This window comes from Vicugna pacos, chromosome X, assembly GCF_048564905.1.
Source record: "Vicugna pacos chromosome X, VicPac4, whole genome shotgun sequence".
NCBI classification, from domain to species: domain Eukaryota; kingdom Metazoa; phylum Chordata; class Mammalia; order Artiodactyla; family Camelidae; genus Vicugna; species Vicugna pacos.
In genome coordinates, this window is record NC_133023.1 from 73,509,023 (window position 1) to 73,523,514 (window position 14,492).

Consider the following 14,492-nt stretch of genomic DNA (forward strand, 5'->3'; position numbering starts at 1 on the left):
TGCTCATCTGTTTCTTAATCCCGATCCCCGTGACCAGATTCCTGCTACGTACTGCTTGCTTCGACCTCTGCCTATTGCCTGTCACCAGACTTTGGCGAGTCCCTCCTCTGCCTGCCTGCCAGGACAGCCGTCGCTAGACTTCTGGAGTTAAGCTGTCTGCCTGTCTATTGCCTACTGTCACACAATCCTTCTGCTTTGCTTTACCAGCCTTTCCAGATTCTTTCTGCTGGTGACTACAGGAATCCTTGTTAGCTTTCTTGTCCTGCCCTTATTAGTCTCTTTAGTGTCTTGCTATCAGGCTGCTTGGTCTGGCTCTGCCTGCCAATAACAAGTACCTGTTGAGATACTATCTCCCAGTTTACTACTAGGTTTTTATTTCCTTAGGCCAACATTTTAGTAGTTCTTGTTTACTCTTTCTTTTCCTTTGTTTCCTGTATGTAATCTGTGGAGAGGAACAGTTTGTTCCTTTAAATATCTCTTGGATTCATGCCTTTCTCTTCATTTCCTCTGGGGAGTACTAGCTCCCATCCTCACGACTTGATCCAGCAGGACTTTTATCTAGTTTTTGCTGCAATTCAGCACTGGTGCCTCAAAGGGTCACCTCAGAGGATGAGAAGCCAAGTGCTCATGAGGGCTGTAATCTCCACTCCCACAGTAACTTCAAACAGGTCAGCTAGATTTCTATCTGCTGGACACATTGAGCTTCTGTAAAAGTTTTGTTTGGGGGGTGGGGGGGAAATCTGTACTGAGAGAAAAAGAAGTTTGAAAATCAGTGTTCAGTTATTTGGCATGCCACTGCCAGACCAGCTCCTTAAAATACCCCTTTATTTCCGTAACATTCCTGCTAAAGATCCTTATCAGTTACTACTATTATGTCTTATATTCAAATCTGTTTACATACCGGGAAAACGCTATGGGGATAACCATGCTTCCTACTATTATTTTACCTCTACGTTCTCACCATTCTACTCCAGCCCTCCTGGCCCCCTCAACATCATTGGTCAGTATTGTTTCCAGGCCATTCCATATGTTGTCTTTTCCTTACTTCCTTTCTTTGCTTTGCCTATTCAAGTCTGATTTCTGCTTCATACCTTAGCAGCTCAAGTTCTCCTGGAAAACGTCTTCATCTATTCTAGGCCCGACTCATCTCACACCTTCACCATGTTCTATTGAATTGAGTCAGTACCTCCGAATTAGGCCGCCAATTTTCTCTTCCTGTTCCACACGTTTGTTTGCTTATTTGTTTTTTCAAGTAGATTTTATACCTATTGATGGCGGAGAATTTATATTTTATAGTCTGTCCCGCGCCTAGTGTTTGTGTACCACAAATAGCACATTAGCGATTGGTAAATAGGAGAATGATGGTATTAAAATAAGGCAGAAGTCTAGTTTGTTCACGTGCGAGGTTTCTTAGCACTTTAACTTTTGAAGTGATCGGGAACCAGCTTTCTCGTAATCAGGGAGGAGCCTTTGCAATACATGAAGACTTTCAGGAGAGAGAGAAAAAAAAAAGGAAGAATCCTGCAGAAAACTCTGCCCCTTTCGTGTGACTGGTTTAGTGGTTTCAACAACCTCTAAATTTCCGACATTAAAGTATCTGGTGAAGCTGTGAGGGCTGAGAATGAAGCTGTGAAGACCTTTCACCATGTGTTTCTAAAAAGTTGAATACTTCTCAATTCGATTTTTAATTCTGATGAAAATGGCATCTATTAAAAGCAAATGCCCTGGAGGATTCACATCAAAAAAGAGAAGGCATGAAGGCTACCAGCACAGATGACTGTGATGCTGGGTGCAAATACCAGTTGAGGTTCAACCTCGTGAATGTTTTTATTAGGATGGTTATTGTTTTCATTAGTGCTCTGATTACCAAGCTGCACTGAAGTGATCTTCTCTAAACACGTTTTCCCCAGAAGCCCTGTTATTTTGAGTGTGCAATTTTGTAGAACAGGAGATTCTTCAGGAAGATATACATGCCTTTAGAGCAGAACATCTGGTACTTTTTTATTCGCATGACATCTAGTTTGGTGTTGGCGGTATAGTATAAGCTTAATAAAAACTCATTTATTCTTAGGCAATCTTTAATTCATAACATTTTTCCATGACCCTGGAAGTGGTTATTTCTCATTTTTGTTTAATCCATGTTGCCATTAATTTCTCTATTAATGGTCCAGATTGTTTAGATGAGAACACGCAGCAGAAGGGAGGACACAGAAAGCCAGAGCGATACTAGAAACTTCTGGGGTAATGGAAGGCTCTAAGGTCAGTTTGAAGAAAGATAGATCAAGCACCCTTTTATACTTCTTTTCTCCTGGAGTGGCTTTTAATGTTAACCGGGAGCTAACTCTGGAGAGGTCAGAGGGAGAGACCGCAAGGTCAGCAGGTGTAACACCCTGTTGAAATCCCAACTGATGGCAGTAGCCTCCCTCTTTCTTCAGCATCAGAGAAAAGATGTCTCTCCATCCACCATCCTATCTGTGTGCCCCAGGAAGGTTAAAAATAAAGGAATGTAGATCCAGGGGCATCAGCCCTAGGACTGCACTTGGTGATGTGCCTGGTTAATAATCAGTGGACAAAGTCTCCTGGCAGGGGACCAGTCCCTCCTTTCGTGTGTTAGCTTCCAAGAGAGACCCTGATGTTTGAAGGAAGGGGGTTTGTTTCTAATGACTGTTAACGTTAACTGGAGGAAAATGCTGAAAAACAAACACCCAGAATTAAGACGGGGCTGAGACAACCACAATAAAGTCCAACTTTAAGCCACACCAGGGACAGACTTTCTCACTTTTTGCAGTATAGATTATGCATCTTTTACATGTAGCTTTAATTTGATTTCAAATGTGGCGCTGCCTGGCCTGAGGATGGTGTAACCCAGCCTTGCATTCAAAATTGTATCGATCCATTTTCAAGTCTATTTATACACTCCAGAGAGAAGTCACTTGTATTACAATGCCTTCACCCCTTTTAGAACTGTTACCAGGAAAAGGAAAATAAGAATTACCTCGGTTCTTAGTCACCCGAAGAAAAGATTTTTGACAAGAGACAAAAAGCGTGATATAAACAAGATTTTTATTAGTGAAGTAAAAAAAAAAAAAGTGAAAGATAGTACACTCCCGAGAATTGGGAGCGGGCCGATCCAAGAGAGGAAAATTGGTGCCGTTCCCTCGTTTTTCCTGCTTTTGTATCCCGGTTTCATGATTGATTGATTTAATTTATTGATTGATATTGACAACTCAGGTTCCCTGCACTCTGGCTGATTGACAGTCAGGTTTCTTGTGTTCTGGATAGTTCCTTTTCCCTTCCTCTCCCCCTGCCCAGTGCTCATTTCTATCTAAACTGCCTAACAGAACTGCACCAATGAAATCTACAAGTGGGGAACCTTCATGATCTGCAAGCTGCTTAATCTGTTCTGCTTTTTCCTCTTGCCAACAGCAGCCTTCATCTGTCACCTCCAATTTCTTAACCATAGCATCTTTGCACATGCTGTGGTCATTTCCTTTGCCAGGGATGTTCTTCACTCTTTTTTTGCCTTGTAATTACTCAATACTTTTTTGTTTAATATCTTTCCCAATAGCCAGAAAGTTCCATAAGAGCAGACCGCATCCATCTTGTTCATCATTGGACCTGCAACGCCTAACACAGTATCTAACGCTTAGTAGGCTGTCAACAAATACTTAGTGACTTTAATTCGACCCTTCAGACTTAGCTCAAAAATCATCCTCTTTGGGAAGCTGTCCCAGAGCTTCTGACACTCTGGTGGTGACTGCCCTCGTGGGCTCCTTTCTCCTATCTGTTGTATCAAAGTGCAGGTCATTAATAAAAAATCGGTGTCTCCCAGTAAAGTAGGAGATTCTAAAGGGTAGAAACTGTCAGTTTCATCCTCTTAATTCACAGCACTCTGGATACCACCTGGTATACTCTGAGGAGCTCAACAAATGTCTACTGAACAGATTATTAAACAACATTTGAGTTTGGAGGACCCTCAGCTACGGACAACACCTACATCTCTCAAACAGGAACTGCGTGAAAACACTGGATAACCGGGGAATATCTTACTGCACCATCCATTTCTACGCCATTTTCCAGGCGGGAAGACGTTTAAGACATTTAAATCAGGTGTGTGGGTGTGTATGTAGTGAGTCGAATTCAAAATATACATCACATTTTAAGTCAAACAGAAACTTCAACAAAGCAAATTTACCTTAGGGCTTCTTGCCCACCCTGTCTGGGAGCCTGTATTCCCTCTTCTCTGCTGTCCTTGGGTAGTTTACCACCTTCGTGATTACAAAGAAAGTTAATGACAATGGGCAATGCCAAGACTGCTACAGGTATTTAACATTCTTCTTACTCTGCTTTCCAAGCTAATTGCCTCATCACACCTCCAGCATGGTCAAATTTATCCTAATACACTCTCAATAAGTATGTTCGTAAACAAATTAGCTTCAGCAGAACTGAGTTTAGGTTGAAGAGGAGAAGGGCAAAAGGGTCACTGCCTAAAGATATCTGAATAAGAAGCACATGGACAGGTTTCTAGACTGGGGATCTCAATTAACATTCCAGGTAGCTTCTCCAGCACAGGTGCTCTGATTGCGTGATGGTGGTTCATTGAATCCTGCCCGGCGCCTCTCATGTTCTCAGTGCGAGCATTATTTTTAAAGAGGCGTGGGCCTCTTCCTGACAACTCCAGAACTAAAGACTAAGAATACCCGCGGTGCTCTGTGGTTGCTGCTGCACAGAACACCTAGCATTTGTCTAGAAATTTTCATTTTCAAGAGGGCTTTGACACACGTGATCTTATTCGCTCCCCACAACAACTCTAAACCTCAACTAGTTCGGGAAACTGAAAATAGCACTCAATCCAATTGTTAGCTCTCCCTAGGTGCTTTGGCTAAAGAGCCTTACACCCCCTCGGGATTAAGCAGTGGGCGACTGCTGCTTCTACTACCCGGCAGCCTGGGAATAAAGGAACGGCTGTATTTCTTTGGAGGCAACGCAATCCTGGCAACAGAAAGCACCCACTCTTTCCCCTTTGACCCGTACAGTCTGTCTAGGCTATTAATCAGCGCTCCCCGCGGGGTGTTCCTCCGCGATGCCGGTTGCCTAGCAGATTCACCCCTCCCAGGGCGTGGAGCAGAACCACACCCCCCGCCAGGCCTGGGCCCGCCTGGGGAAGGTGCTCTGGCCTACACTAAGTGGCAGCGGAGACTCAGGTGGACCCGCCCGTGAAACTCACGCGTGAATCTTCCCGGGCCTCAGTTTCCCCATCTCTAAAATGGCTACACCTCCTCTTTCCTGGCTCGTTCCCTCCCATACCACGATAGGCCCCTAGGAAGCGAAATCAGAGCTTAATCGCAGCTTCAAGTCCTCTCGTTTGGCTGCCGTCGCCGCGCCGGGCATGCTCAGTAGCCCGGCCGGCTCGGCAGCAGGAGAAGGCAGCAGCTTTCCGCGCCCGGGCAGCGGACTGCGGGCACTTTGATGAATCACGTGTGTGGAGGCCCTCTTAAAGAGATAGGCACCTACTTTCCCTCCACCCTAAACACCGCCCTGAGGGCGGCGGCGACCGTGGTAATTGCAGCTGCTCGGGGGCAGGGCTTGCCCCAGCGCAGAGTAGTGGCAACGGCGTGCCGCGTCGGGGGTGCCTGGGCGCCGGGAGCCCCGGGGACGTGAAATAGGCAGCTCCTCTAGGCTGACCCACTCTCAACCCCGGGAAGCGGTGCCGCCGAATCCGCACGGGGCAGCGTGACCACCCCGAGGGGCTTCCTCAGTGAGGAGAAGTGGGGCTCCAGGGCACAGGTGACAGGGCCGGAGAAATATGGAGCAGCCCGGGGCGGCGGCGGCGGCGGCGTCGGGCGCGGGAGGCGGCGGCGAGGAGCCCGGTGGGGGCCGAAGCAACAAGCGGAGCGCGGGGAGCCGGGCCGCCAACGAAGAGGAAACGAAAAACAAACCTAAATTGGTGAGTGCTCTCGCCGCCCCCGCCGGCCTTGGGGACAGCGAGAGCCCCGGGATCCTCCTGCCGTTGAACACGGGGGGGCCCCGGGGCCCCCTTCCCAAGGGTGACCGCGACCTCGCTGTGCAACTCGGGGAGCCGCTGAAGCGGCGGCCACGCCGAGGCGCGGAGACGGCGTGGGGGCGGAAGAGCACCCCCTTCTCCACTTAACCCCTTTCTCCCTCTTGGCAGCCTGGGAGGCGGTGCGGGAAGGAGAAAGGCCCCACCCCAACTCGGGGAGCCCATGAGTACCGGGTCGGGGCTGTTGTTTGTCTAACTTGTGGGCACCAACCTTCTTTGTGGGATTCCATTCCCCTCCCACCTCTGTCAGTTGCTGGGGTTTGCCTCTTAACGCTTAGGGTCCGGGCAGGGGAAACTCTCTTTTTCAGTCCCAGTACTTGGGAGCCCACCCACAGACTTACAAAAAACAAACAAACAAACAAAAGCCCCCAAACAAACAAAAAACACACACAACGTAGGCCCCCAGTCTTTCTGCTTGACCAGAAATCGAAGCAAGAGGCGCCTACGTGCGTTTTTTCCCCCTCGCCTCTCCATGTGCTCTCCCAAAGAAACATTTCTTTGGAAGAGTGGGGGGAGCGTGGGAGTTGGAGGCTGGGTGAGGTACCGCCAACTGTCGTGTGTGTAATAGGCGAGAGTCATGGAGAACTTCCACTAGGTTGATTAAGAACCGTCAAAAGCATTTGGTGGACTGCACACGTCTCCCCATCCTGAGAGTGTGTCAACCAGTGGTAGCAGTCCATTTCCTGCCACTGACTTTATGTGCAGAGGAATGAAATCTGTGGGGCCTGGTATTAGATTGGGAAATACTGAAGTTTCTTCAACTCATCAGTTAAAACGGTTCCTCTTTTTCATTTTCCTTCAGTTTTATGAAAACGGTCTAATAGCGAAACTTAAAAACTGGGTAAATTAACAAAATACGTTGAGTAAAGACTTTTTTTCCAACCGTGGCAAAGGTTAGGCAGATATTTATCAATAAACTTTCTTATTCGGGTGGCATGAAGGGAAATGGTTTTCCTGCACAAATTCAGCAATTACTGCCGTGCGAAGGTTCTTTTGGTGTAGGTCTGAAGCACAAGCCACATGTTGCGTATCTCGTTTTCAATTTTAACCAGCAACTTGATTATAATGGAAGGAGGCAGTGACGTATAACTAAAGCTGTTTCTTATGGCATCTGGCCATTTGGTATGTACCTGTTGTGCTGGTCTCTGGCCTCCTGTTTGCCTATCAATTATGGACTGTCCATATTGGAAAACAGTGATGGAAGTGTTGTTTCAGGAAATATGTAGCCTTCCATTAGTTGAAAGGGAACTAGTGGCATAGAGTGAAATAACTAGTTTAAAGTCTCATCAATTCCACCTGAATTTGAGGCAAATTGAGAACAACTTGATGTTTCCTGTTACCCCTCCCTCCCCAGTATTTACAGGTGAAGAAACTGAGTCACAAGCTCTTTGTGAATTGTCTCTGCTGGCAGAGGGTTAATGGGTTTATTGGGTCCCCCATTATGAAACTTAGGAAAGTTTTGTGAGGCTTTGAACCAAAGTTTGATGTATTTTAAAAAATTCTGATGTTGTGATTTTGAGAGTTCTCAGTTTGTGGTAGAAGAGTGATCATGTTTCTTTTTTTTTTTTTTTTGGACCCAGTACAAAACTGTAGTTTAAACAGTGATTAAAAGTTGTAGCAAAAATAAAAGTGAACCTAAAGTTCTGGCAAATAGTTCAGTACATCTAGCAAGAGCCTTCCACATTTGGGACGTGTGTGCTCAAGACAGAGCACTTACCTCTGTCTGTTAGTAATAACACCTTGATTATGTTCTTCCTTTCCCTTTGGTCATTTGTCCTGTTTCATCTTTTATGTCTTGCTTGCTTTGACAAGGTAACTAGATAGTTATGAGATGGTATCAGTTTCCCTTCCTAGCTAACACTGTTCGGTGTTGAACATAGCTTGATATAGTAGAACAAGTATTTGAATCCAAGAGTTTGTTAATATTGACCGGAACTTTCTTTTCTGCTCAAAATATCCTTTTGAGCCTTCCATGATTTTACAAAGAGATGTATCAGAATTTTTAAAAACAAATTGAAGGAGACATTTGAACATATTTTAAGGCAAGAAAGTTGACCAAATACGAAGACTTGGTAAGCTTTTTTTTTGGTCAACTTTTTAAATGCCTTCCTCCTTATTGTGAGTTGTTTTATTAACGTGCTCAACATGTTCTTCTGAGGCCTTTTAGAGAGGAGTTCATCTGGGATTCTTAACTTAAAGCTGTATTTTGCTAGCAATATTTCACCTAGACTGAATTTTGTTATTTTCAGTATTGTTATTAAATACTGTAGTAGTCCTTAATTTTGTGTATGTGTGTGTGTATAAAGGAGCGGTGGTGAGGGATTATAAAAGAGAGCCATATGGTAATAGATATTATTTATGTAGATGATTATGGGGGGTTCTTAAGCTCCTGAAATTCTATGAAAAAACTGAGTATATGTAGAGACATTCATTCTTCTGGGCCCTGTAATTTTCATCAGTTTCTCAAAGGCCATCTGTCACCTTTAGAGGAATAAGAACTATTGGGTTACTGGAGAGAAAAGAAAATGCCAGCTGATTCCACTTGAAGAAACTTGGGGGAGAGGAGGTAGTCACTGACAAGGGAGAAGGGCATGAGCACCGACCACAGGAGTGGTTGATAGTGAAGGTAGCTCATTTGGGTGGAAACAGTTAATCACATACACCTGTATTGTATTAGCTAAAATGAACTTTTCTACCACATAGAAAATTAAACTCAATAGCTATGGTATAGTGGATTCATATGGTATATGAATGGCTTATGGCTTGTGATTCTGTTGTTTTCTCTTAGTTTCTCATTGTTCTGGAAAACTGGAGAAGGAAGGTGTGCTTTCTACAGTGAGGAACTACTTTGATTTATATCTGCAACTTTTTGATGGGTATTAGAATTTTTTCAGAGTGCCATTTCAGGACTTTGACGATTTCTGTTTGAAATTAATTAAATGAAAATTTTACAAAACTTACTTCCATTTTCTTCATCTATGCATCCTCATAATGCTCCTTCTATTTTGGCTCTTTTTAATGAAGGCAACCTTATTTTGGCCTCATCACATTTTGATTAATGCCTTAGTAGGCGAGCTTTGTATTTTCTGTAGCTATCTGGTTAGGCCCAGATTGTAGCATGTTATCAAACAGTGTGAATCTTAATTAGTAATTTGATGTCAACCATGGAATGTATTTTGTCAACTCAGGTGGTACAGAGAGCTCTAGAAGTGTCATGAAGGATACATCCTGAATCCCGCATATTTAAGACAGTGACTTAACCGTTAAGTGAGGCTAGTGTTTAGGTAGAATCAGCACCCCTCACATGCACACACATACACGATGGTGTAGAGTGGCTTAACATTCTTCGATGTTTTTCCATTTTGACTTTGTGTGTCTGCATCATTCCAGAAGACTTTGCTTATTTAGATAGTAGAGTCAAATGAGTAACTTGAAGAAACAGGAGTTCATTGTCTGATTATTATGTAACTTCCTGAGTGGTTATTTGTTTTTAATTGGATAAATCATGTTTTGATTTTAATTGACAAAGGCTGAGCACAGTGGGTTCATTTCTGCAGCAGACGTTTACTGAGCACTTACTACCTGCTAGGCATTATTCTGAAGGCTAGTCTTATAAAGATGCCATTGTCTAGTGAGGGAGACAGGGAAGTTAGTTCCTTATCACACAGCTCTTTAATCGTTAACTATGGGAATACGCACAGGAGGGTGATCTAGAAACACCATGGAGAGGCATGTGAATCTGATTGGATGCTTGAGTGTGGGAAGGAAAGGCTTACCACTGTAGGCGACATTTGTGCCAAGGCTTGAAGAATGAGACATTAATTGAAGAAGTGGAGAGAAAGGCATTTAAGGTTGAAAGAACAACATATACAAAGGTAGAGAGCCATGGTAGCATGCCCAGTAAAGGAGGTGTGGGTGGATGTTAGTGGCTGAAACATAGTGGTGGATCTGCTAGGAAAGAGACAAGAGTTTGGATCATGATGGATATTTGTATGCCATGTTAGAGTTTCAGCTTCCTTCTGAAAGCCATAGAAATCATTGAAGAGATTCAGGCAGGAGACTGCCCCGATGAGGATTGTGTTTCAGAAAGCAAGTTAATACAGTGGAGAATTTCTTGGACGGGGGTGTCAGAAGAGAGGCAGGAAGACCAGTTAGGAGGAGCAGAGTGGCCTAAGAGTTCAGTGCCTAGAGACCTCGATTCCAATTGCAGCGCATCCACTCATGCATATTCTGGCTCATCCAGTTACTCGGCTTATTTCTCTGCATCTCAGTTTCTTCCCGTCACTCTCTTGCCTCTCCTTCTGCTACGCACCTTGAACATTTTCACCAAATCTGACATGTCCACCCCGTTTCTCCTTTATAAATCTAACCTGCCTGTCACAGTCCAGCTGCTGCCTCATAGTTCTCTCACTCTGTCAAACCTTCAGCTTACTGAAGGCTCTTCCTTATCCTGAACTCCTAACTATCATGAGTCTGAACATTATATACTGATCTGGTATCGCCAGAGGACTTGTAAAGTGCTTCTGGGCAAGGGTCCTGCTCTGGGTCTATTCTTGAAAACCCTGCAGACCAGTGCTAGGTGCAAAACTGCTCAGCAAATGATTATTAGCTGGGAATTCTTCCCCTATAGGCTAGACATTTTGAGAGTGTCAATTGTTGAGAAGAGGCTTTCATTTTTCTCTTAGGTTCATTTGATGGAGTATATATTCTATCTGTACAATTCTGTGTCCTTTCTCTAATTTTGAAAGTCGAGAAACTTCTTGGCTGGAAGATCTCACCCCTTACCCCCTTATTTGGGTTCCTTTTCTTTTTAATTGAAGTATAGCTGATTTACAGTGTTGTGTTAGTTTCAGGTGTACAGCTAAGTGATTCAATTATACATACACGAATATTCTTTTTCAGATTCTTTTCCATTATAGGTTATTACAAGATATTGAATATAGTTCCCTGCACTATACAGTAGGTCCTTGGTATCTGTTTGATGTATAGCAATGTCTATCTGTAAATCCCAAGCTCCTAATTTATCCCTGGCCCTGCCTTTCCCCTTTGGTGACTGTAAATTTGTTTTCTATGTGATTCTGTTTTGTAAATAAGTTCATGTGTGTCATTTTTTCTAGATTCCATATATAAGTGACATCATGATATTTGTGTTTCTCTGTTTGACTTACTTCACTCAATATGATAATCTTCAGGTCCATCCATGTTGCTGCAAATGGCATTATTTTATTCTTTTTTATAGCTGAGTAATATTCCATTGTATATATACCATGTCGTCTTTATCCATTCATTTGTCAATGGACATTTAGGTTTTGGATTCTTGTGATGTCAGAGTCTGAACTTGCATTTGGAGAACCAGCATGAAAACTGATGCTGACCCAAGTAACACTGCTATTAGTAGGAGACATTAGATTATTGGCAAAAGAATAGTGAATGGAGGACCAAAGGATCTGGGTTCTGGTTTTCATTCTATCTTTTATTTGCCTGTGATCTCTGATGAGCCATTTAATACCAGGTGTTTGAACCCTTGATTAATGTCTGCCGGTCAGAGGTAATACCTGCCTGATTTGCTTCATAAAGTGGTTTAGATAAAACAAAGTAATGAATGAGAAATCATATAGGAAATTCTATACTGCTATGCAAATATAGAGCATTATTGTTAACCCCTTATATTACCTGGATCAGATGTATTGTGGTTGGTTGGTTTAATGGCCTTTTTGCCATTTGGTAGTTCTAACATTCCTGCACAAAGTGCCATAATATGGTTGCATGTTGATTGATTCCTTATTCTCTCCCCAGTTCGATTAGTTCGTTTGAAAGTCCTTCTGCTAATAATTCTTTCTATTTAATGAGTGTAACATGGGAGTTTAACTTTTTTTTTCACTGTAATTGTTTTAAAAAGAATCAGGTTATCCTTTTCTTTCAATTTATCAATTTGAGGTATTTCAAATTTCTGTTAAAATAGATATCGGTAGATACTTATGATATTGTCTTGTCAGGCAGTTTTCTGCTGTTGTACAAATAAGGAAACTGAGTCACTGATGTGTTTAGGGGTCTGACCTAGAGATACGTTTAAAAGTTCTCAGTTCTCTTGTCAAAGTTAGCTATAGCATTGAGTCATTATGCTTCAGGGACTCTGAAAGTGAAAAATTATTCAATCTTTTTGTTCCTTTTTGGAACAATTATAATTGTATTCCACCTAGATGTCATTCTGAGTACCAAGAGCTTTGGCAGTAGCAACATGTCATTGAAGTGAAATCATATTTTTTTTCCAACCCAGTCTCAAAGAACACTGTTAACTAACGGGATGCTCTGAAAATGGTCCGCACATAATGTATGCTAATTTACATGAATCAGCACGTTTGACTAAATATCACTGGATATCAGTAGCACCATAGGGATTATTATTGAAGAGCCAGCTTTCTCCTGTTCCTATATTCAGTCTGCCATGCAGAAGAGACCATTCCTTCCATCAGATTTTGGCTGTTTGATACTTGATTTTGTCTCATGACTGAGAAAACTAAGAAGATGGCCAGGTGACTTGAAATATAGTAATAAACTTGATATCCCAGTGGGCATCGTGTGGAAGATGGCTCAAAAATGGTGCATGGAAAGGAAGGTTGAGATACAGTTTCCCATAGCTATTTATTATGGATATAAGTAATAGAAAGAAATCAGTTTGTCCTAATTTAAAACTTATTTACCTGATCAGGCTGAATCGCTTTCAGTCTAAGTGATTTCCTCTGGCTGTAGCTTGAACAGACATTCGACTGAATCCTGATACTTGCTGGCTCTATGTGAGGTGGCCCTGGGAAAGGGTACTTATTGGGTGCCTTTCTCATGAAAGGCTGTGGAAAGCAAAATATTACGAATCACCATTTACACAGGCTTTGGTTTGAGAAAGGTTTTTCTGTATTGCTTTTGCAAGAGGCAGCTGCGTTGCTACCAAATACGGAACTGCAAATTGGCCCCCAGTCTCTCCTTGTGCTAGGGCTCTGTGTAGCGATGCCCACTTCAAGTGAGAAGCTTCTCAGTGGCTATTCATAGGCAGGACTAGGTAGGAATCCATGACTTCATTAGGAATGAATTACTCCTCAAAGGCTATTGATTCAATCACCTGGCAATTCTGGTGCTCATCCAAGAGAGAAAAAGATGTTGGGTACAGTCTTAAAAAAAAAAAAAAAAAAACTTGTTTGCTGTTCTGTGCTAGATATCTACATGCTTTGGTGAAGATCTGCTCAAAATTATGAGGAATTTTTTATCTATCCTTAATGTTTTGGTCTTTCACCTAGCTAAAAGCAAAAGAGATAAAATGGAGTTTTCACTTTATTTTTAATAGGAGCTGGTTAGGACTTTTTTTTAATGAAAGATGAAAATTTTCAAACATACTAAAAAGTAGAGTGGGTAGCAGAATGACCCACTATGGGGTAATAGATCCATTCCCTACGTTAGAGTAATTATCTTGATTTTCAACATTTGCTTCATTCGTCCTTGATTTTTTTCCTTGCTAATAAAGTATTTTAATGCAGATTCAGATATCATGTCATTTTACTCCTACGTACTTCGGAGTGCATCTCTAAAATTTACTGATTTTTTTAAAAAATGTAACCACTATGCTACTGTCACATCTTTAAAAACTAACATATTCCTTGGTATCTTCTAACACTCAGTTCATGATCAAATATCCCCAATTGCCCCCAAAACCAGATTTTTAATCTAATATGTGCCTAATTAATGTCCATGTCACTGAGCTTTTTAAGAACATACAGCTTTAATGGTAAAATGTCGTTGAGAGTTACTCCATATAAAGTGCTATCATAAAGTATCAGCTCCAATTAAGTTCACTTCTGTCTTTAATTCTGTAGAAGTATCTGGAAAAGTTGACTGTCCAAGTGTGGAGAGGCTCCTTAGAACAGCTACTATGTGCTGTAGGAAAGAGACCAAATGAAAACTTTTGACTCTACTCACTAATTGGGTAATCACTCATTCTTCATTTTGTGATTTGTGAAGTGGGGTGGGCTTATGTGGGTTTGTGTGTAAGAATTTACCTTCCAGGGAAATGTAGATAGTTGGGTGAAGAAAACGTGTTCTTGAGTTTTCCAGATAAAGGGTTCATATAACTGTTACACACATGCATACAGCTGATTTTATGTTACTAGCTCTAGTTCTAATTTCAATACAAAGGCCAATTTGGCACTTGAAGTGTCTGTCTTTGTGTTTTTAGACTTTTGAATACGCTCAAGGCTGCTGAATGTGGATAATTGGATGAACGAACCTTTACAAAGAACTCTGAACTATTGTTTCCTTCTTTAGACATCTGTGGGGTTAAAATTGAAAACCGGCTACACTAATGAGGTGGAGCTGAGAATGGGTGGAGTGGGTAAGTATGAGAAATCGACTTGGGCAAAAGGCCTAGACTCCACACAGATTTACT

The 14,492-nt window shown here is 42.4% G+C and overlaps 1 protein-coding gene across 4 annotated transcripts in view; it reads left to right on the top strand.

Moving 5' to 3' along the window:
- The first annotated feature begins 5,532 nt into the window (after positions 1-5,532).
- The window catches only part of DIAPH2 (diaphanous related formin 2), a 784,101-nt gene continuing 775,141 nt past the window's right edge, over positions 5,533-14,492 (top strand). For all 4 annotated transcript variants that reach the window (XM_072956799.1, XM_072956800.1, XM_072956797.1 and 1 more), the window contains exon 1: positions 5,533-5,947. In XM_072956799.1, coding sequence (XP_072812900.1) covers positions 5,807-5,947 — 141 coding nt within the window. In that variant the 5' untranslated portion in view covers positions 5,533-5,806. The remainder of the gene's footprint in view (positions 5,948-14,492) is intronic.